This window comes from Lepidochelys olivacea (genome assembly GCF_965140295.1).
Source record: "Lepidochelys olivacea isolate rLepOli2 genome assembly, chromosome: 16".
NCBI lineage: Eukaryota > Metazoa > Chordata > Testudines > Cheloniidae > Lepidochelys > Lepidochelys olivacea.
The window spans coordinates 5,582,488-5,604,131 of NC_140426.1; the positions used below are offsets into that span (position 1 = coordinate 5,582,488).

The following is a 21,644-nucleotide window of genomic DNA, read 5'->3' on the forward strand; positions in this document are numbered from 1 at the left end:
GAGGATAATAAAGCGGCATTGCCCCTCGTTCTGTGGGTCAGTGGTTGGGGCTGGAAAGACATTGCCCAGTGCTGCCTGCCTGGGCAGCAGACAGGAAACCTTCCCTGGCACCAGCAGAGGGCAGTATGCCCCAATCCAGAGCTGTCAGAGCTGCAGCCTGGCCCAGCCCGTTGTGGGCAATGACCCAGCAGTGGGGCTGAATCGACATATTGGGGGATTAGAAATAGAGAGATACCTCGGTATGCGCCCCGGGACACTGGGGGATGTTCCTGACTCCCTTTGGCACAGGGCCGCCTGGGACACTGGGGGATGTTCCCAACTTTCCTGGGCTTATCATTTCCCCCCTTTTGTCCTGTCTTTCCCTGGCAGATGCTTGAGACGGACACTGAGGAGCTGAGGGTGATGCCCTCTGAGGAGGAGAAGGTGGCAGGGGGTGATGACTGCCTGGCCGCAGCGGGGGCAGCGGAAGGGGCATTGAAGGAGGCTGTCCCGGCTGCCCTGGGGGCCCCACTGGAGGAGAAGAAGGTGGTGATTGTGGCCGAGTGTGTGGAGGAGCAGCCTGGCTCCAGACCAGCCTTTGTGATCCCGGAGCTGCGGCTGGACAGCACGGCGGACAGCCCGACGGACGAGGAGGAAGACGAGGAGGAGGAGGACAGCGACCAGCACTGTCTGGAGAGGAGTGAGGTCAAGCGCTGCAGCATGATTGAACCGTCGGGCTGTGAGCCAACCTACACCCTGACAGTGCAGGGCTCCCTGCGGCGCCGTACCCACAGCGAGGGCAGCCTGCTGCAGGAGACGAAGGGCCACTGCTTCACCTCCGACACCACCCTCAACTGCCTGGACATCCAGGGTCCCCAGACCCACTGGGCACTGCCCTCGCCCAGGACCCTCAAGAAGGAGCTCGCCAAGAACGGGGGCTCCATCCACCAGCTCGGCCTTCTCTTCTCTGGGCACAGGAAGGTACGTGAGCCAGAGCGCCCCCGCTCCCTCCCCATGCCGGGGCTGCTCTCCCTCATGGTGGGGAAGAGCTCGGGGGTGCCCTGCCTGGCTGGGGGTGTCCTGCTGTCAGGAGGGCTGACGGCTATCCCGGCAGGGTCTGACCTCCTCTCCCCCACAGAGGGGTCCCTCTGCGCCCCAGGGGATACAGGCCTGGAGCCAGAGAGAGAATGGGGGAAGCCGGACTAATGCCTTCCTCATCTGCATGGCCCTGGGCAGATCCAGTCCCTGGCCACAGGGGTTGCGGGGTGCACAGCTGGGGAGGTTGGCATGGGGCTCCAAGCAGAGAGGCTGACAGGCCTGTGTCCCTGCAAACCAGCCGCTGGGGGGTGACGTGTGCCCGCCCGCCAGTCCTCACCCTGTACCCACCCTGCCTATGGAGGACAAGTCACTCGGTGAGCCCAAGTGCCAGGCCCCAGCCCAGTTGTCTCCAGTGCCCAGGCACGGTGGGGCCCACCACCAGCATCCCCAAACTCCCACCCCCACTGCAGGGCTCTGGCTGTCCCCCTGCTGCACTCCAAGCCGCAGCGTGGCAGATGGCACCTTGGGTCCCGCTGTGGTGCCGGCGGGATGGGCGGGCAGCATTCATGGAGCTGCTGTGCCTCTCGTCCAGATTGGGCTGGTTTGGGATGTGTTTTTGGTGCCCCTTCCAGGCAGCCCAGTGCAAATTCTGCCCCCATGTCCATCCCTGGGCTCTTAGGACCCAGACCCTGCACCCCCAGCATCAGTGCTATCAGTGCCTCTGCAAGGCAGGTGATGATCCCCTCCTAGCTCTGGGAAACCAGAGACCCCAGCCTAGAGCCCCATCTCCCCAGCAGATAGATGGTGCCTGGCACGGGGGAGCTGAGCCCTTGCCCATGGAGAAGGGTGACCCTGCCCGCAGTGTCATTGCCTGGCTCCTCTGGCAGCACCGTCTGATCCCCTCCCCTCGACAGCTTCCTCCCCAGCCGGATGTTTAATATTCAGTCCTGCGCTCACACAGCGTACGTGCCGAGGGGAGGTGCCCCTGGCGGCCCCACTGCTGCACCCACCCGGGACTTTCTGCTCAGCGTTGCAGGGGTGCGCACAGCCTGCCACTGTGCCCTGCAGAAGTGCTCCTCCTTGATCCAAACCTCGGCAACAGCCGGGGGCACATCCCCTTCATATTGGTGCACATAACAAAATTCATATGATGTGGGTTGGGCCGAGGGGTTTGGAGTGTGGGAGGAGGCTCAGGGCTGAGGCAGAGGTTTGGGGTGTGGGGGGCTGACGGCTCTGGCTGGGGGTGAAGGCTCTGGGGCGGGGCGGGGATGAGGAGTTTGGGGTGTGGGAGGGGGCTCAGGGCTGGGGGAGAGGGTTGGGGTGTGGGGTGGGGCTGGGGATGAAGGGTTTGGGGTGCAGGCTGCCCAGGGGCTATGGTGGGGAGAGAGAACTCCCCCCAGCCCTCTCACCGCAGTAGCTTGGGGCTGGGGAAGAGGCGCCTCCCCCGGCCGTGGCAAGTCCGGGGCAGCTCCGCGCCGGGGCCCTGAGCCCTGCGGCTGCGCAGCTTAGAGGGAACTTATCCTGATGCCAAAGCACTTCCTATGGTGGAGCCTTTCAGATTCTCCGCCGGATTGTCGCAGGCATTGGCTTGGCCCGCCCCCCCCCCCCCCCCCCCCCCGTTCCTGGGCTCTCATCCTGCACCCAAGTCCCACGCTGGGTGGGTCCCATCAGTGTTTTGCCATGGAAACGAGGGTGATGTCAGCAGTATCTTATGATTTCACTGCCAGATGAGTAGAAGGAAAGACCACGTTCAATCAACTCTTTGCTAGTGGCCCCAGAGAGAATAGTGGTCAGGAGTGAGGGGCACCAGCAGAGCCGTGTGGGGAGCCGAGGGCTGGGCTAGCAGGAGCTGTGGGTCGGGATTGAGGGGCGCTGGCTGAGCTACATTTGAGAGCTTGTCCTGTGCCTGTCAGAGTAGAGTGCAGCAGTTGCCAGGTGCTGTGTTCTGTTGCATAACAAATACTTACAGGAAAGAACCTGCCCTTGGCAAACTTTTGTGCAAGGGGCTGGGAGACCTTCACAGCGCTCTCCGCTGAGGGCACGTCCTGCTGGGAGCTGCCAGCGAATGACTCACTCCAGGCCTCTCTCAGGTTAATCCCCAGAGGTTTAGTGCTGAGATGTTGCCCCTGCTCCAGCCCTCCTGGCTAGCTCTCCTGTGGCCCTGTCAGCATGGGCCTGCCTGGGAACAGCCATGGAGCTGACCTGTCCAGAGGGCAGTGGGGCGGGGGTCCCAGACCGCAGCGCTCGGCTCCTCTGGGCTGGCTCAGAGTAGAGCAGGGAGCCTGGGGGCTGGCAGGCAGATGGACTCCTCTGGGCCAGGGCAGTGCTGTGCTCTCTGTGGGATCTCCATCCATTTAGACTCAGCCAATGTTCTGGGCAGCTCTCAGGCCAGAGGGTGAGCGTGGGTCTGGGTGCCACGGGGGTTCAGGAGAAGCAGCCTGTTCGCTCCAGGTCCCCCGCTTCGCCAGCCAGCCCAGGAGTGGCTCTGCCCGGAGCCAGCCATAGGGCGCTGGGAGTAGGAATATGGCAGAAGGGGTGGGGCTCATCTGCTCACAGGTCAGAGGCTTGCTGGCAGTCAGGGCCGAGGAAGGTCCTGGTGTCACAATGCCGGCTTCCCCCAGGAGATGCACTGGCTCGGTCTCGTGAGAGCCTGCAGGGAGCCAGCTCGCGACGGCCACTTCTGGGGCTGGAGTGACTCTGCTGCCCCCTTCTGGGAAAATGAGGAGTGCTCCTCAGACAGGCAGCTACTGGCCATTGGCCTGTGGCTCCAGTGATAGGGTCTGGGCTCCTGGAGCAGGAGGGGTCATGCTCTGCCCCTGCTGTCACCAGGGCCCCCAGTGAGCCCAGGCATGACCGTGGTCCCCCGGCACAGCTCGACACTGGGGGTTTGTTACAAGGTCCAGCCTTGCCTGAGAGCTGCAGCTTGTCCGACTGGGCAGGGCCCTGGTGTCACGCTCCTGAGCCGAGATGCAGCTGTGACACAGCTGGCTGCAGGAAGTGGGGCTCCCTGTGCAGTTACCAGGCCAGCCTGTGCCAGGCTCTGCAGGCAGCCGATCTGTCCCTGCTGGTTTACTGTCCGAGCCAGGGCTCTAACGCCGAAACTGCCTCCAGGAGAGCATTGGCAGCTCACTGCTGCCCCCCAGTGGACTCCGGCAGCCTACACCAGAACCCCTCTGTGCCACAGGCCAGCACCTCTGGGGTGTGACACACCTGCCTCCTTGTCGCCACCAGGTATTCAGGAGAGACCCCATCCCTCCTCTCCTTGGAGCCTGACTCCTTGCTTCACCGGCTCACTCCGAAGCTCGGTTGGCCGTTCCTGCCTGGGCTTTGGTCTGCGCCACACAGCGCCGTGCTCCCAGCAGGTTTGCCTGGTGACTGCAGAGCGAGTGTTCCTGGACCAGGCAGGGCAGCACAGTGCCAGCGGAAAGGGGCCTCAAGGCTGCGAGCCGAATGGCGCTGGATGTGAGAGCCCCTGTGTGCGCTGTGGGGCTAGGTAATGTCAGCCACGAACGCAGCAGCAACCTCTGCCTGTGTGGAGCAGGATCTCCCAGTCTGGCCCACGTGGTTGCTCTAGTCACTGTCATCCTGTTTCCAGCCCAGCACCACCATTCTGTGTCTGCCAGGGGAGAACAGCCTGGCTCAGACACCACCGGCTTTACTGGCGGGGCTGGCGGGAATCCCAGGCCAGTCCCAGCAGGGATCTCCAGTGAAGTTGCTAGGAGCAGTGCAGAGGGGAGGGCCAGGGGTCAGCCTGGTGACCTGCTCCTCATGACTGACTGGACCTGAGCGCCCCAAGAATGGGCTGGGCCATGTAGGGCTGTGACTGGACAGTCTCCGGCTCTACCGCTGTGGCCTAAACCCCCTGCTGCCCACCCACCACCCCATGTTCAGAAGAGCTGCTCTGGGTGAGGGCCGCTCCCAGCAGGGAACAAACCCCAGCCTGGTGCTGAGGGCCCTGCTTCTGACAAGCCACTCAGGAGAACTGCTGGGTCTGGGTCAGAAACCCCCATCCTGCTTGCTCAATGCGAGAGCGCCCAGTGATGGGCAACTGTGCTAATCAGCAGTGGCCTCCCTTGCAACTCTTGGGTTGGGCGGGGCCTATGGCACAGCGGGGCAGAAAGCACTGTGCATTAGCCAAGCTATCGCCACAGCTTAAAGGGGGGGGGGCGGGGGGGGGAACGGACACAGACAAAACAATCAATAAAAAATGGAGAGCCGGGGCAGTGGGCACTGTAAGCACCCTCTCCCCCCCGCACAGTTGATCTCCATTGCTCACGGCTCACTCTGTGCTGTGGGTGTGGGTGGCAAGGTGGGCGCTGCCCACCCCCCTGCAGGATCTCTCCCCTGGCTGCCCTGGAGGCGGTGGTGCGCAGGCCTCAGCAGCAGCTGCTGCAGGCTGGTCAGTGCCCCTGTGCTATGCCCCCACCGCTCCTTCCACCCCAGAAGATTTGCTCTGAGTGTGTCTGGAGGCAGGGGCCAGGGTAGCCTCTCAATTTTTCGGTGACTCAGTCAACCAGGCCGGGCAGCTTTTCTGCTGGCTTTGCCCCCTCTGCCTCGGTAGCTGCGTGACAAGGGGGAGAGAAGGGTGAGGGAGGGCAGGATGGCTGGGGCGCCCCAAGGCACTCTCAAAAGCCTGAGGGTGGCACTCCTTGCCCAGCCCAGATTCCCTAGCATGCCTGTTTATTTCATTGTCAGCGGAGAGGCCCAGTGTCGCGTCAGTGCCCGCAGACAGTAAAGGAAACTGCCCGCTCATAGCACCTGTCCTTGCAGTCACTTTCTGATTCCAGCAGCAGCCCGGTCATCCTAAGACCCAAGCCCAGGGGACCTGCCCCAATCTGAGACACCCCCCCGCTGGTTCATGGTGGGGCTGAGAGAGGTCATGTGGGGTGCAGGCAGGGAGCAATAATGTAGTTGAGGGGAAATGCGAGGAAATGGAGTTTGAGGATTATGGAGTTATGCTTGGGGTAGTTTACTCACTTCTTTTCTTACCGCTGACCCTCCTGCGGACTGCGCAGGGCCTGGGGAACAGCCACCTCGCACCTCCAGCTGCTAGCCACCCCACAGCCTGCAGGCTGGCATTGCCTGCTCCCAGGGGACCTTCAGTGGCTCTGGGCAGCTCCCCAAGCTCTGAGCTTGTTGCTCTCCCTTCTACACAGAGATACAGCAGGGAGGATAAGGCCCATCTCCAGCCAGGGGCATTGGCATGAGATGGTCACTGCTGCCATGCTGCCGGTGGAAGCCACCCTTCCTATGGAAGCTGACGCACACTGTGGTTCCTAATAGGGATGAATCGCTCTGAGGGGCTGACCAAATGCTGCCGCTGGAGGTGGGCACACTCCCCGTTTGAGGGGGCAGGAGAAAGGAGAAGGGAGACACCCAGGGCCCTTGTAGCAGCTTGTTTGGGGGTATGTCCTGCCCACCGCTGAGGGGTTTAACAGGGACTAGAAAACCCCATGTAACCTGCCTACGGAGTGCCCTCTAGTGGTAGTTCTAATTATAATACTACTAAGAACAGGAAATGCCTCTTGGACTGCGCTACCCAGAATCCTCCACAGTGGGAGGGTGGGGTGTCTATCTGCACGTTGCTACCTGAACCCTCAAGGTGTTAGATCTTTGTGTGCACAGCGTGCACAGGACCCTTTTAAGCCTTTTGTGTCTGGTTCTCCGGAGCTCTCTCGCTCCCCTGCTTGCCTGGTGCTGGGATTCAGAGGTGGTTGTTTGAAGGCCCCATTGTGGGTGGGAGCTCTGGGACATTTGGGGCTGAGATTAGGCTGCTGTCTGCCTTTTGTCTCCATGCGGAAGTGGAGGCTTTTCCGACAATGGAAGGAAACGTTCCCAGGGCTGCAAGTCGCCTGGATTGCAGTCACTCGCCAGGACCATATTATCAGAGGGCTGCATTGTTCAGGGCTGATAAACTCCGGAAGCACAAGATTAGAATGGAAGGAAGTCCCGGGGCTGCTGGGCTGGGGAGCATGTTCCCACGGTAGGGCCAGGGTGCCGGGAATCCTGGAAAGCGTGCACTAGTCCTGTGTGGTGCTGGGGCTCAGCTGGCAGGGAAAGCCAGGGAATGCTGCTGGGGCGACAGGCATAGCCAGCCCACACTGCCGCTGGCCCTGAGGGGGGCAGTCTCATGGCACAGCCTCCTACCCAAGCCATCCTTTCTGTCAGTGCAGACGCGGGCCTGGCTGAGGTTTGCAGTTGGCTGCAGTCAGTGCTGCCGCTGTGGGCACAGAAGGGCAGGAGACAGACAGCCTGCTTGCTGGGCATTGCCCTCCCTCTGGCCCTAAGGCCACATTTCCCCAGGTGGTGACTGCTGCTGGGGGCTGCGTTTGTGGGCATCCTGGCCGAGGCAGCTGGAGCCTGGTAGGAGGAGGTGCTGGGCTAACATTAGTCCGGGGCTTCCACAAAGTGAGCTGCCAGGACCAGGGGCAGATCTGTTCACATGGCCGGGAGGAGCTGTATCCTGCTCAAAGACTGAGACAACTGGCAGGGCTCAGTGGGCCAGACACAGGGTGGCAGGGTTGCCAATCCTCCAGGATTGGCCTGGAGTCTCCCAGAATCGGCATCAATCTCCCGGTGACTGTTGAAAGCAATCTGGGAGATTTTAATAGGCTATTTTAAGAAAATGAAATTACATCATGTTGGGGAAAAAATCTCCCAGAATAGCTTCAGCCAGAGTTGGCGACCCTACGCAGGGGCCCACGGGGGGCAGTGAGCTCCCTGTCCCGCCTCTTCTGCCCACAGCCCCACCCACACTCTGCCCCAGGCCCCACCGTCTCCCCTACTCAGCTCCCCTGCCACCACTTGCCCAGCCCCTCCTCTCCTCCCCTGCGAACTTCCCCCACCCGCCATGTCCCTCCACCCCCGCAGGGTGGGGGAAGTGAGGAGGAACGCAGTGGGGGGGGGTCTTGCAGAGTCAAGGGGGTGAGGAAGGATGTGGGGGGTGGGTGGGGTCTCGCGGGGAGGTACATCGGACCTCCGGAGTGGGGGGTGGAGTGGAGAAGAGGAGGGACAGACTCATCAGGCAGCGGCCGGCGGTGGAGGCCTCAGGGAAAGGGTGGAGCAGGGATGGGAAGAGGCGGAGCACAGGCCAGGCATACACCAGTGGGGGCTTAGCCTCCCCACCCGTGTGCAGGAAAGCTGCTCTGAAGCTGCTCCAAGATTTCTGGGAAATGCCAGGCCAGGTGCCCCTAGCTCAGCGTTCACTGGGCGGGGTAGGGCTGAACTGCCCCTTGGAAGCATGGGCTTCCCTGTGCCTTTCCCAGGTCTACATCATGAGCCCCTCCCTGATGTGCCCACAGCTGTGGCCAGAATCAGGCCCTGGTTCCCAGACTGCCCTTTGGGAAGAGGAGCCGCATGGCCCTCCCTGTAGCATGGATTAAGAGCCACTTCCCAGCAGAGCATGCGGATTCCTAGATTTTCAAGGGCAGAACTGTGCTGTCGTCTTTGAATTCGTTATCAATGTGTCCCGTGGCCTGGGGTTACCCAGGCCATCCCCCTCGCCCTCTTAAATATAGACACTTTAGCTTTGCTTGTCCTCTGGGACTTGCCCCATGTTCCAAGATTTATTAAAAGTCACCTTTTAATAAATTGGCAGCCAGCTGTTGGCGAGTCCTGCTTAAGTCCTGTGGTCCTGATGGCTGCTACACCCCATCCCCTGCCCCCCTCTGGGCACACATGCCAGCCGAATGGGATGGCTGCACATCAGTGCTCTGCGCCAAGCTGACATGCTGAGGGGGAGAAAGGCAAAGCCAGCTCCCTGGGAAAGCCCAGCTGATCTTCAGAGAGATCCCCTGGGACTTCCTGGGCCCTGAGTGACAGGAGCTCCTGCAAAGGCAGCTGACCTTCACCAGCATGTTGAGGCTGGGGAGGGCTGGGACTTGTCCTAGGTCTGGCTTGTCTGACACCTCCAAGCTCTGCTAGCAGCTGGACCTGCCTCTCCGACCGACCGCCTCGCCTGATGCAGCTGCAGGCTCCCTAGGCCCATCTGTGCCCCTGCCTCAAGCTGAGCTGCTGCTGGCCAGGCTTTGCATGGGAAGAGCTAAGTAGCCAGAACCTGGCCGGGGCTCTATAGATTTCACAAGGGAGGGGCCAGCCGCCATGGGGAACCAGGCCCCTTTCATGTATTGCCTCATTTTGAACATATGGGCCATTGCTTCAGTCTCAGAAATAGCCCAGCCGGGAGAGGGCTCGGTGGTGAGTTGTCCAGGGTTCCTGGTTTGAAATAGGAGGTTTCTACAACGGAATCCCTCAGACCAGTGCCTGTGCACCTGGGACCCTTCAAACAGAGACATGTGCCAGGGCCCAACCCTGCTTCTGTGGTCAGTAGGAGTCTTACCGCTGGCTCCAAGGGGAGCAGGATTGGGCCTCAGCGCACTTATTCCAAGGCTAAGTTAAATACATGCAGGTTCCAGAGCGTGCTGCTCTTGCCTTTGCCTCAGGGAGAGGGCAGCAGCACCAGTATCTCCTCTCTCCTTTCTGCCCAGGCTGGGATGGGAAGAGCCCTGCCTCTGGGCATGGTAACGCAGCCGCAGAAAGCAGGCCGGGTGGGCTGCTGACACGCCTGGGCTTTGGCTAGTTTGGCTGGTTTGGGGACCTCTCGGGGCCTTGACGGAGGCTGAGCTGGGGAAGCCTCGTTCCTTTGTTCTCCCTGCCCCCCGGTATTCGGATAAAATCAACACACACGGGACCTACAGCTCTGTTCATCACGGCTCCCAATGCTGAAGGGCTAGTCTGGCTGTATGTGATGAAGCTTCTCAGGGGTTAGATACACCTGGCCTGATGTGGTGCGGGGATGGGGCAGAGGCCTGTTGTGGGGGTGGTGTCAGGAGGTCTGTCGGGGCATGAGGGGGCAGATACCTGTGGTGCAGGGGGAGGATGGGGACTCTCTGACGTGTTGCCCCTCCAATGGCTGGCAGGGGCTGCTGCCATTCTTTGCAAGTGGTTGCCCCTCCCCAGACCAGTAAGTGGGGGCAGAGGGGCTGGCATCCCCAGCCCTGTTCCACCTCCACCCTCTGGGCGCTCCCTGCCAGCCACCATCGCTCAAGGGCAGCCCCTTCCCAATGTGGTGGAAAGGCCTGTGGAGCTGAGTAGGGATGAAGCCAGCCAGGTCTGGGCGACCAGATGAGCTGCGAGCTGAGCTTTGCACCCCTCCCGGAGGATGCTGGAGCTGGCAGGGACCCTAACTGTGCCTGGGACAGCCGTTGGCCCAGGCAGCCTGCACTGTGGGTTTGATCTGCGCCCCTGTCTGAGGAGCTGGCCCTTGGCCCAATGGCCTTTGGGACTGGCCAGGGATCTGCACAGATCTCATGCTCATCTCCCCATGGTCACGTGGTCTCTGCTGGCAAAGGCACCTTCCCCCTGCCCGGCTAGAGGAGCCTCCAGCCCATGGACTGCAGGCCCCAAATGCCTTGCCAGTGGGAGCGGGAGGCACACGGCGCCACTCAGGGGCGCAGGGCTCACATTGGCACTGTGATGCAGACAGTGTTCTTGTATTTCCCCCTGCAGCTCAGCGGAACAGACAACGAGTGCTGCTGTGAGGATGGGGACGAGGCCTCCTGCAAGAAAAAGAGCAAAAACTTGTAAGTGGCACGCAAGGTCAGGGTTAGAGTTTTGTCCCACCTGTGCTGTGTGGCTGCACTGCCTGCAGGATCTGGAGACCTGGCTCTACTCAGGTCTCATGCTGTGATCAGGAAGGGAGGGTGGTCCGTCTGTGTTTGAAATAAGGAGGCTGTGCACTGTCTGGGCTGGGTCCCTGGTGGGCCAGACAGAGCTCTGTGCAGCTGTACGACCATCGCTTCCTTGCCCTCAGTAACACTGGGGGAAGGGAGTGGTAAGCACAGAATGCAGTAAGATCTCACTTTAGATTTGTAGCTAAAGTCTGGCTATCCTTGAAGGAAACTGGACCTCCCTCAGGGAATGTATGGGAGTGCGTACTGGAAGCAGTTTGCAGGGCCAGTAGCATACAGCCAGGGTAGGAATGGAAGATGTTAGGGGCTCCTTTCTTCCTTGATGGGTTTCTAATAGGCTCTCTCGCTCCTGGGGCCATGGAACACAGGATTCCCTGGGCTGCAGGGAGGAGGAGGTCAGAAAGAGGACATTTAGAGTGAGTGAAACTTGAGCTGGGGCCTCCTTCCTGCTGGCCCCAAGCAGGGAGAGGAGCAGGGAAGCTTGCAGCTGCTGATGTTTAATATCCCAGGGAAGGACCCAGGCCTGTTAGAACTGCTAAGCACTCCCAGCAATGAATCCTCTGACTAAACAGAAGAATGAGGCCAGTGCGAGAAGCTTACCAGGATGGTCCCTTTCTAACTGCTCAGATTTGGTCTGTGCTGACCTTTGACTGCATCTAGAGTGGAAATCCAGCCTCCCCCCCGCCACACCTTTTCAGGTTTGCAGCCATGCTGCAAGTCGGGCTGTAAGTGTTACGTGTCACACAAGTGTGCCCTGAGTGTGGACTCTTGCACAGAAGCATTGGTTACAGATCTAGTTCTGACATGTGCAGACAGAGTGCCATGGGGAAAGAAGCCTAGGAAGCACCGATGATCATCACCATTACGGGTTTGCTTTGGGAAAACTGCCTTGCATTTGAAAAGCAAAGGTGTGACCAGTTGTACATGTTACAACAACAGGCCTGGCAAATGGGCTCTGTCCTCCTTAACCATCACTTGGGGCAGCTACAGAAACCTGGGAGAGGGGGCGATTTATTGTTCTATAAAAATAGGTGCTGAGTGTGGTGTGGATGGAAAGCTACTGTGTAAATAGCCACAGGTGGGGCAGTTATCTGCCTGGTTACAGGATGTGTGTACAGCGGGTGACTGATGCAGTCATAAGGGGACACTTCAATGGGCAGTGCTCCTATCCCAGGGGTGCCCATCTCTTCGCGGGGCCCCCAGAGGTAGGGAAGCATCATCAACCACTGGACCCTCCTTCCTCCCCTGCAGGCTTGCACCATGGGGACTTGGCTAGTTGTTATTGTGCAGTGTGGTTTAAATATAGCAGTACATGGGAGTGCCACTAGGGGGAAATGTTGCCACATGGGGTGGGGAAGCAGGCACTGCTGTGAAAGGGTTCAGGTTTTTGCATTTTTGATTATTTCCTCCTGACAGTTTAATTTAAAACCAGTCCTTCACAATCCGCTTTTCATGCTCCCTGCTCTGTGTGCAGAGCAACGGGACCTTGCCCCACCGCTTTGCACAGGCTGGGAGAGGCCAGCTCAGATGAATCAGGCTGGGAAGGAAGAAGAGGATTCAGACTAGTGAAGCTTCCCATTTTAGATGAGTCTCAAGGGCAGTTGCAGAGCCATGCATCTGTTCCTCACCTTGGGACAATAGGGGACAGCGGCAGATTCGCTGTGGAGCGTCTCAGCGCTGTGCTGCCCTGCTATTGGCTGAGCAGCTTGTTTGCAGTCAGTCCCTGTGGAGTATTTCTGGTGCCTGCAGCTGAGAGCTGGCACTCTGCTCTCTTCCCCAGACCAGTGCACACCTCCAGCCATCGCTCGCCACAGACGTGTCCCAATGTACCACACGATGGTGGACTTTTCAGAAAAGTACCTGGAAAGGTAGGATTTCTTGCCCAGTTGTGGGCTGTTGCCCAGAGCCCAGGAGGGCAGAGGAATTGATGTGATGCTGTTTGCTGTGGTCTTTGTGTGTGTGTGGGTGCTGGAGGTGGCATTGCAGCAGTGTTGGGCAGGCTGGCATGCAGTGGGTGGCTGCACTGCACAGGCACTGAGCGATGGGGTGCAGGGCTGCTGTGAGGAGCTGAGAGACGCCCACGCAATGAGAATCTCTGACCCCTCTCTCTTTTCCTTCCATGAATGGTTGAACTTCACTTTCAGACTTGCAAGACTGTCCTAAACTAGAATATCTGGGGCATGGCTGCTTCTAGGCCCTCGTGGTTTTGAAAAGAGTCGCTAGCCCCAAAATCAAAGAGAAAAGAGTTTTTTACCAGCTATCACTTTTGCTGCTATGTTCCATAAGGCAAATAATCCACTGGGGACCAGGCAGCTCAGTTCTGTGGATTTCTCGAGCTGATGCAGCCTTGGTGATGGTGAGGGCTGTTTCTGTCGTTTGTTTGCAGTTATGTGCAAGGAAAACAAAGCACAGTTGTCTCTTGCAGTTAGTAAATGTAGAATCTCGTCAGGTGTTTTTTTGCATGTTATTGATACAAAAGTCATCTGGAGCTGTCTCGAACTGCTTAGTCTCAGGCAGGAGATACAGAGCTGTTTATAGCCAGAAATTTGCACTGTGCTGTTATGTAAGTATTTGTGCATGGTTATGTTCACATGCTCTCTGTATGTGTGCTTGTAAATACCAGAGTGCTTGTAACTTTCTCAAGTACACTGCCAATGCAAACAGCAGGGGATGATTTTGCAGAGGAATAACCACTGAGTTGCTAAGTTAAGAACATGGCTACAGTTGTGGGTTTGAGATGTGTAGGGTTGTGTGGCTTTCTCTTGGAAAACGGCACTCTGGCATTAGCATTCCTAGGACTGCTGTAATAGGAGACAGATGGTGTCTGAGGGCAAGATTCCTTGTTTAGACCCTGTTTTCCCACGTTGCTTTCTGACTGATACTTGGCAACAGACACCCAGCATCCGAGTCACTGCCCAGCCTTGGCCACTGTGGGCTCCATTCAGCAAGGCAATGAGCACTTTAACCTCAATCCAGCAAAGTATTTAAACATGTGCCTAGCTTTAGGTGCCTGATGAGGCCTTTGAAGTCAATGGAACATCACAGGAGCTTAAAGCCAAGTATGTACGTACGTGTTTGGCTGGATTGGGGCCCAAGTGCACAGCACCTTGTAGGGCTGAGTGCTAAACCACCTGTCATTCAGACAAGAGAACCATTTTCTAGGAGAGTCTCTTCTCCAAGCCCCTGTCCTGGGGTGCAGAGCCTGTGAATTGGGCGGTGGCCAGGTCCCCACCAGGCCATTCTGCGCCGTGGTCCCCTGAGCATTGGATTCTCTCTTCCATTGCCTAGCCACTCTCTGCAGATGTGCTGCTGCTTAGTGGCTACTGTCCTGCGCTGCACCCAAGCTGTCCTCTGCACAGCTAGACACCTGCACCATAATCACTGCTTGGGAGACTCTGGGAAGAGGGAGTGTGTCTTGGAGAGCTCAGGAGATACGGTGCTGATGGGCGCTGTGCAGAGCCTTCGGACACAGCCCTGGCTCCAGCTGCTCGGTTACTTACCTTTTGTTATCTGTATGGGACAAAGACATACCTTGTGCCTTGTCATGAGGGCAGGCAGATGGCAGAGAGATGCATGGGGAAAGTGTCACAGGGGCCTGGATCTCCTCCACTGGCAGGGACGGCCTTCACTTCAGCTCCAACAATCCCTTCCCTGAGCCACACTGCAAGTCAGACCAACACCTGGGGCTGCGCAGTGTGCCACGTGACCGGGCCATGCTGGGCTGGGCCTGGAGATACAGCATCACCCCCCACCCTGGGCTAGCGCTTCCCACTCCATGCCCTCCCCAACATGGCTGCGTGGGCCTGTCAGCTTTAACTGGACAGTCCCAGCAGTAGCTGGCTAAAGCCTGTTCAACTCAAGGCTGCCTTGGCCTTAGTTTAGAAACTACCAATCAATGTGTTTGTGTAAATGGCTGCCAAAGTCCTCTCTGGCCTTCCTAGGGCAGAGTGTATGTAAACCCCTGTGGCCCATGCACAGCTGCAGGCCCACCAGCTCTGGGGCTTTCCCTGTCTCTCTCCGTGGGGAGGCTGCATAAAATCATAGAATATCAGGGTTGGAAGAGACCTCAGGAGGTCATCTAGTCCAACCCCCTGCTCAAAACAGGACCAACCCCACCAAAATCACAATGCACATGCAATGAACAGCTGGAGGGTTAGCTGTTTTCCCTAGCCAAGTCCAGCAGTTCTGCACTGGCTCCCCATGTCCCTCCCTGTGATCTACCCAGCACCACGGTGAGCTGAGCCCCTGGCTGCCCTGAGGGCTTGTGTAACTCAGGCAAGTCGATGCCTGAGTAAGGGCTGCAAGATCAGGCCCTTTTACACAGACCTTGGCTGCACCAAAGCCCTTGCGGTGTTCCGGCTGGAGGCCAACACCACATCTACAGCCCTGTCTCTGCCTGTTGTGGGTGCAGGGCCCCGTGCTCTGGTCCCCCTGGCATTCCCGAGGATGCCTGCACGCTATAAATAGCTCCTTGGAAATCCCTGCCTGCCTTTCCCCTGCTCTTGCAAAGCCCCACTATCCTGCGCTGGGCTGGTTTTTCCACCTCCTTTGGTTGCCACAGCAACCGGGCGCGGAGTCTTCATAAAGAGCTGCAGCCCATGTGCAGGGCTGCGCGCCGCTGGAGCGCGGCTGGGGTGGTGCTGACGCCACCCTGACTCACACAGGCCTCTGTCGCTCCTCCGGCCCAGTCCCTCCCACTTCCTGGCTCGCTGGCCCGGAGCGAGAGCACAGAGCTGGGAGGCAGAGCTCCTGCAGCCTCTGGCCAGGCTGGTCGCTCGCCGACCTGCTGCCAGCCGGGGAGCTGCGCTCCAGGCTCAGGGTCCCTCCGTGGGCTCGCTGGCTGGGCGGGGGGCGCTGCCTGAGCCATGCCCTTCTTCCGAGACCTCTCCAAGCCCCAGCCCCTGGAGTTCCACTCGGACGTGCTGCTGGGCGTGCCCTGGCCACACAGCGGGAACCTGCAGCGTCGGCACACCATGAAGGAGTAGGTTTCAGAGTAACAGCCGTGTTAGTCTGTATTCGCAAAAAGAACAGGAGGACTTGTGGCACCTTAGAGACTAACCAATTTATTTGAGCATGAGCTTTCGTGAGCTACAGCTCACTTCATCGGAGTAGGTGTTTGGTGTCCGCTGGGGGAGCACAGGGACGTGCAGCGGAGGGCTGCACCTGGCTAGGCTGGCCCCCGGCTGCTCCGTCTCTCCCCTGCTTTGAGCCGTGCAAGGAAGCTCTAGCACTGGGCCCTAAAGTTGCTCAGGTTCTTGATCAGTCAGCCACCCTCTGGCAGCAGGTTCCAGAAACAGCTGCCTTGAGTGAGAGCATGGGGCCGCTGCTCTGGGTCCCTCTCCCCAGCCCTCACCACCAGAGCCGCCCACCTGGGCACTAAAACCTGCTCTTCTCTCCAGGGCCAAAGACATGAAGAACCGACTGGGGATATTTCGACGGCGAAATGAGTCTCCAGGAGCCAACCCCATCAGCAAGCTGGACAAAGCAATGAAATCCCTCAAGTAGGTACTGGGGGTGGGAGGCACTGGGCTGCCAGAGCTGCTCTGCTGGGCCCTCTCTGAGCGGGGGGGGGGGGGGGGGGCTCTGGGTGCGCACGCAGCACCATGACACCACTGCAGCACAGGGCGGTTAGAATACCGGCTGCCGTGGGAGATCCGCACTGACCGCGGGTCCTCAGGACACCCAGTGCCCAGCCAGGAGGGCAGGAACAGCCCCACTGCCCCGAGTCCCAGGCCATATCCTGACCTAGAGCGCTAGATTTTCAACTTTTGTTCTCTGAGTGAATGCACTAGGGCCAGATGGGTGCCAGCTGCTGTCCCCCGCCCATGACAGCAGGGGGCAGGATGCCTTGGCTAGCCAACAGGTATAGATGTTAAGGCCCCAATGCACTATTCTGACCATCCAATCTGACCTCTTGCCTCACACAGGCCAAAGAACCTCCCACAGTGCGTCCAGCTCCAAGCCCCATGACCTGTGGCTGAGCTCCACGCAGCCTTCCAAAAAACAGCTCAACTGAAAGCTCCTGCCCAGCTGCCCCACATGGATTATTGCCCACCCGTCAGAGCACAGGGCAGGGTCTGTGAGCCGGGAGGGGCAGGTGCCCCTTTCACAGCACCCCCTGGGTGGCCCCTCAGAGAACAACTCCTTCTCCTGCCCCACTCACTCATGGCAGGGCTCCCCAGGAGAGGCTGTGTGTGCCCAAAGCCCTGGCTCTGGAGGGCTGGCCCCTGGTATCCTGGGCTCAGTGCAGAGTGACTGGGAGCTGGTCCAGCGGTCGCTAACACCTGGAACTGAGCTCCCTCGCTCACCCCAGCCTGGGCTCAGACGCGCGGGAGGACCCAGCTAGTCACTGGAGCACTTCTTGTGTCTGATCCTCTCCTGCCCCACCCTGGGCTGGCAGAGCACCTTGCCAGCAGCCCAGTGTCTGAGCCTGAGGCTGGGCTGAGACAGGGCGGAGAGAGGCTGCTACGCTCTCCCCTGCTCAAAGCCATGCTGAGTCTCTGCCTGCTGGGGGGCGGTGATCTGGGTGTGGATGCAGCTGCTGCTGTTCAGCCAATGTGGGCAGCCCAGGAGCCAAGAGCACAAATTTGCCTTTCCAAAGAACGGCCCCTTCCATTGCAGGCCGACCCCGGAGGAAGCTCTCAAGTGGGGGGAATCTCTGGAGAAACTGCTGCTGCACAGATGTAAGTGTTTGCTGCCCCCCCCACCCCAGGGTTCAGGGGATCACGTGCCACTCCTGAGCTCTCCGCTGGACAAACAGGATTGTCTCGCTCTGGCCTCATGCTTCACAATGCGATTCCCTCTGGGGGCTCCCAGGCCAAGTGTTTAGTGTGGGGTTGAGACACTCCCCTTCCTGCTGGTCCCTGTGGGGCTGGGGAGCAGGCCTTGTCCTGGAGGGCACCGTGTTCTCGAGGGACAGCGCTCCAATTACATCCGAATGAGCCGAGTAGTTACTTGATTCTTCCTCTTTGGAGAAATGGCAGTGCTAGAAATTCCACCTCCTCCCTTCACGGGCCGGTCGGGCTGCGTCCCAGTGCAGAAGCTAGGCTAGAGGGAGATGGGTGTTACTGGATGGGTTGGGAGTGACAGGGTCTGTGGGTCCCGTGATCTGTGCCCAGCTCTGTCCCCCTCCACTCTGTGTCTCAGGTTCCCCTCTGGAATGGGAGACAGGGATCTCTCCCCACCTCCCGTCGGAGCTGGGAGGGGAGGTCAGTAAAGTGTTTAGAGCACTTTGAGAAGTTTGGATGGAAGGTGCTCTAGGAATGCAAACTTCTGCCGTTTCCTGCCCTAAAATGGTGACAAAGCCACAGAACAGTCCCTGCGTTCCACCCCAGAGCTGGCTGTGTTTCCACATACACACACCACCCCTCCCCCACGCAGTGCTTGGGTGGGCCCTCTCAGGTGAAGGCACCGTCTGATGGAAGGAGGCCCCTCTCTCTCTGGGCTCAGAGGAGATGCTTGTTGCGATGCCAGTCCAGTCCAGACCCCTGGCTGTGGGCACAGTGACCGTTACCGCGCGTGCCCCGGTTCCCTGTTGACATGGAGCAGATCAGGCCAGCGCCCAGACCAGTCTGTGGTTCTCCGCACTGGGATGAGGTGCTTGCCTCAGTGCAGGGGGCAGCCTGATAGGCTAGTGAAGGCCCCGCTGCAGTGACACTCGGTGTGCTTCTCACATCAGGCCAGCTGCAGCCACAGCCACAGCCGCAGCCTTCCCATCCCATACTAGGGACTTTGAGGGGCAGGAGACATTACAACTGACTCCCGGCCCTTCCCCCAGTTCCCAGGCTGCGGTAGCCGTTCCAGCTCAGAGTGTAGACATCAGCTGGAGGGACTGGAACAGAGGATGTCTCCCCAGGCATCTCTTTCCCCCAGGGCAGAGGGAAGAGTTTGCCAGGAGGGGATGCCAGGGGCATTCCAGAGGGCCTGTATTTTAAGCAAGTCCCTGCTTTCTGAGGGTGTCTGGCGGAGGCTGGCTGCTGGGGCCTGGTAGTAGAGCCGTGTCTCTGCTCCCCACAGATGGGCTGGCTGCCTTCCGGGCCTTCCTGCGGACGGAGTTCAGCGAGGAGAACCTGGAATTCTGGCTTGCGTGCGAGGAGTACAAGAAGATCAAATCCCAATCCAAGATGGTGTCCAAGGCCAAGAAGATCTTTGCCGAGTACATTGCTATCCAGTCATGCAAAGAGGTAACAGGGAGCGTTTGCTGCACGGCCCGCTGCACCCAGAGAGGGACAGTTCCCAGCTGTGTATTCTGCACAGCACAGACATTGCTCGGAGCCCCGGTGCATCCCACTGCAGTGCTGGGGCCCCATGATGCCAGCTGTCAGAAGGGCAGAGAGCACGGAGGACCATGCAGTCGGGGACTGCAGACAGCGCTACTGTGTGCTGGGGGACGGAAAGGCGCCAGTTGGTGCCTGCTCTGGAGATACTAGCCAGTGCCCGTTGGCAGGTGCGAGGCCCTGGGGGCAGGAAATGGGCATTCATTCAGTCTGAGGCTGGAGGCTGGCTTCAGGGTGGGCTCAAATTCCAGGGAACCTCAGTTTGCCAGTAGACACGCACACCGGCCAAAGGGTAGCGTCCAGAAACATCCATGACTTGATGTCAGTGCTGCTGAGTCAGCTATGGGAGGACTTGGGGAGCACTGCAACTAACCCCTTCTGTTAGCAGCACCTTGTCGCCCTGTGAAGTGGCTGGGAGGTGCCCCAGTGACACCCATTAACTGATCCCTCCATGGCTCCCATTTGGGAGAGATCCGGTGCCCTGGTCTGTGCCTGGGTCTGCCCTGCCGAAGCCCTTCCCAAGTGGGTGACGGTGCCCTTTGGAACGGAGATTGACTGATGCATAGGCCAGGCTGGAAAGGCTGCGGCACCTGCCGTCGCTCCCTGTTGGGAGCCCAGTGTCTGCTGTGCCTGGCTGTATGGGGACGTAGCTGACGGTGACTGTCCCTTGTTCCTCTGCAGGTGAACCTGGACTCCTACACGCGGGAGCACACCAAAGAGAACCTGCAGACCATTACCCGGAGCTGCTTTGACCTCGCTCAGAAACGGATCTATGGGCTCATGGAGAAGGACTCTTACCCCCGCTTCCTCCGCTCAGAGTTGTATTTAGACATAATTAACCAGAAGAAATCCAGCCCCACACTGTAGATCCCAAGGACACTGTCTGGGGCAGACTGGGAGCTGTATGTTTACATGAAATCGACTGGGGAGGTCTTCCCTGAGCTGGATGAGGGGAGCATGCCTTTCTGCTGGGATTCACGCCCATGGAAGCCATATCTCTGTAGCGAACAGATACATGGACAGGCAAAGGCAGAGAGCTAGAGGCCAAGGGGGCTGGAGAGCCGAGCAGTCTGGTACTGTTCCAGTGTACCGTTCCTCAGGATCTCGCCATCTCATCGGTACGACGCCCTTTGCCAAGGCTTGGGTGTGAGTTTCAGCCGGGAGGGAAGCTCCCACGAGACTACTGTGAAGCACTGGCCTGAGCTTTGTCTTTTGTTTTGGGGGCCATAAGTCAGTGGGCAGTGAGTCAGTGGGCAGGGAGGCTTTGGGGAGAGGGGAAACCAGCAAGAACCGGCTTCTTGCCTCTGCTGAACTGGACCAAACCCCTTTCCATGGCCTTGTCGTGCTGCCCGGGCCCTGCAGAACTCGCACCTGCCAAACTGGCTAACAAAAGGCCCTGATCGTGGGATAGAATGGCACTTCTTTTGTCTGTCTGGTGATGCGCCCCTCAAGCAGCGAGAGCCAGTTCCTCCCCCACGCCCACCACACACCTCTCCGTTTATTTATTGACCTCCTGTAGCTGGATGCGTTGCTGTGTAATAGGAACTCCTTGAATCCTTTCCTTTGTTAATTTACAAGTGCAATATTTCTGCGTGTCTTGGAGTCCCGCAGTGGAATGGACGGCCATCTCTTCCAAGAGTGTGTACAACATTTTCTAACTCGGTGGGTTTTATTTGACAAACTCTGTGCTCCAAGCAGCAGGCCGCTGGGAGAGCCTGGGTGAATATATAGTTCTGTGACAATGGAGGGTTTGATTGTGTAGATAAACAGCTGTGTGAATCAGACACTCTCCCTGCTCTGGATAATGATGTCGTGGTCTGGGAAGCGTGGCTTAGTGCTGGATTTGACAGAGTTGGAGAGAATGTCTTGCGTCTAAGTGCCCGGTTTACAATGCAAAGCATCTCTGCAGCTAACAAAAACATGTTGACGTCATGGTTATAGTGTAAATAAAAGGAGAATATTATTTCTTGTACCTGCCTTTTCTTCATGGGTTGTTTCTTTAAACAGCTGGCCAGTGTAATATTAACTGGGACCACAAACCCACGGGAGCCTGCTCTCTTTTCCCAAACAGTGGCTCCAGAGGCACCAGGGCTGAGTTTCCTCAAGCATGAAGTTCCTCCAGGAAGGACCCACTAGTGTTTCCACCTTGTTCCATAAGACTCAGCATCTTTTCCATAGGTGTGAAAAATTAATCCACACTGCAGGCTGTGCAATCCACCTCTCTGTGGGCGTGGCCTAAACAGACCAATTGAACACTGCTTGGGTGGGGCCTAAAGGGACTAACCTGGGTCCAGATTTAGCTCTTGTAAAAATACAAGCTTTTCCTTCCAAACCCCCAGGAGCAGTAGGGCCGTTTCCATGAATTTTTTTTAAAACCAAACTACTCCCCTGCAGTGTTTGTAACCCAAACATTGCAGCACGGGGCCAGGACCTGAGACCTGGAAGGTGGAAACGACCAGACACACAAGGGGATTAGAGTGTTTTCATTATCCAGTGAAACACCAAATGGGAACAGGCAGTACCAGCAGTGACAGGTAAATGCGGCTGGTTTGAAGCCTCACTGTGCTGTTCTGAAGGATTATTCCTAGCACTGCAAAGAGCGTTTGTGTTTGAAAGTTCGGTTTTTAACCACAGTTTTCCTTTGATCTGGGCTGGTCCATTT

The 21,644-nt window shown here is 58.5% G+C and overlaps 1 protein-coding gene across 11 annotated transcripts in view; it reads left to right on the forward strand.

Moving 5' to 3' along the window:
• Positions 1–20,945, forward strand: part of RGS3 (regulator of G protein signaling 3) — a 243,266-nt gene extending 222,321 nt beyond the window's left edge. For 8 of the 11 annotated variants that reach the window (XM_084650181.1, XM_084650185.1, XM_084650184.1 and 5 more), the window contains 6 exons: positions 370–960; positions 10,525–10,598; positions 16,106–16,207; positions 17,328–17,389; positions 18,723–18,889; positions 19,664–20,945. In XM_084650181.1, the coding sequence (XP_084506307.1) occupies positions 370–960; positions 10,525–10,598; positions 16,106–16,207; positions 17,328–17,389; positions 18,723–18,889; positions 19,664–19,849 (1,182 nt within the window). In that variant the 3' untranslated portion in view covers positions 19,850–20,945. Of the gene's footprint in view, positions 1–369; positions 961–4,248; positions 4,511–10,524; positions 10,599–12,122; positions 12,575–15,274; positions 15,688–16,105; positions 16,208–17,327; positions 17,390–18,722; positions 18,890–19,663 lie in introns of those variants that run through there. The other 3 variants (XM_084650183.1, XM_084650182.1, XR_014714330.1) reach the window with 3 other exon arrangements.
• The last annotated feature ends 699 nt before the right edge of the window (positions 20,946–21,644 follow it).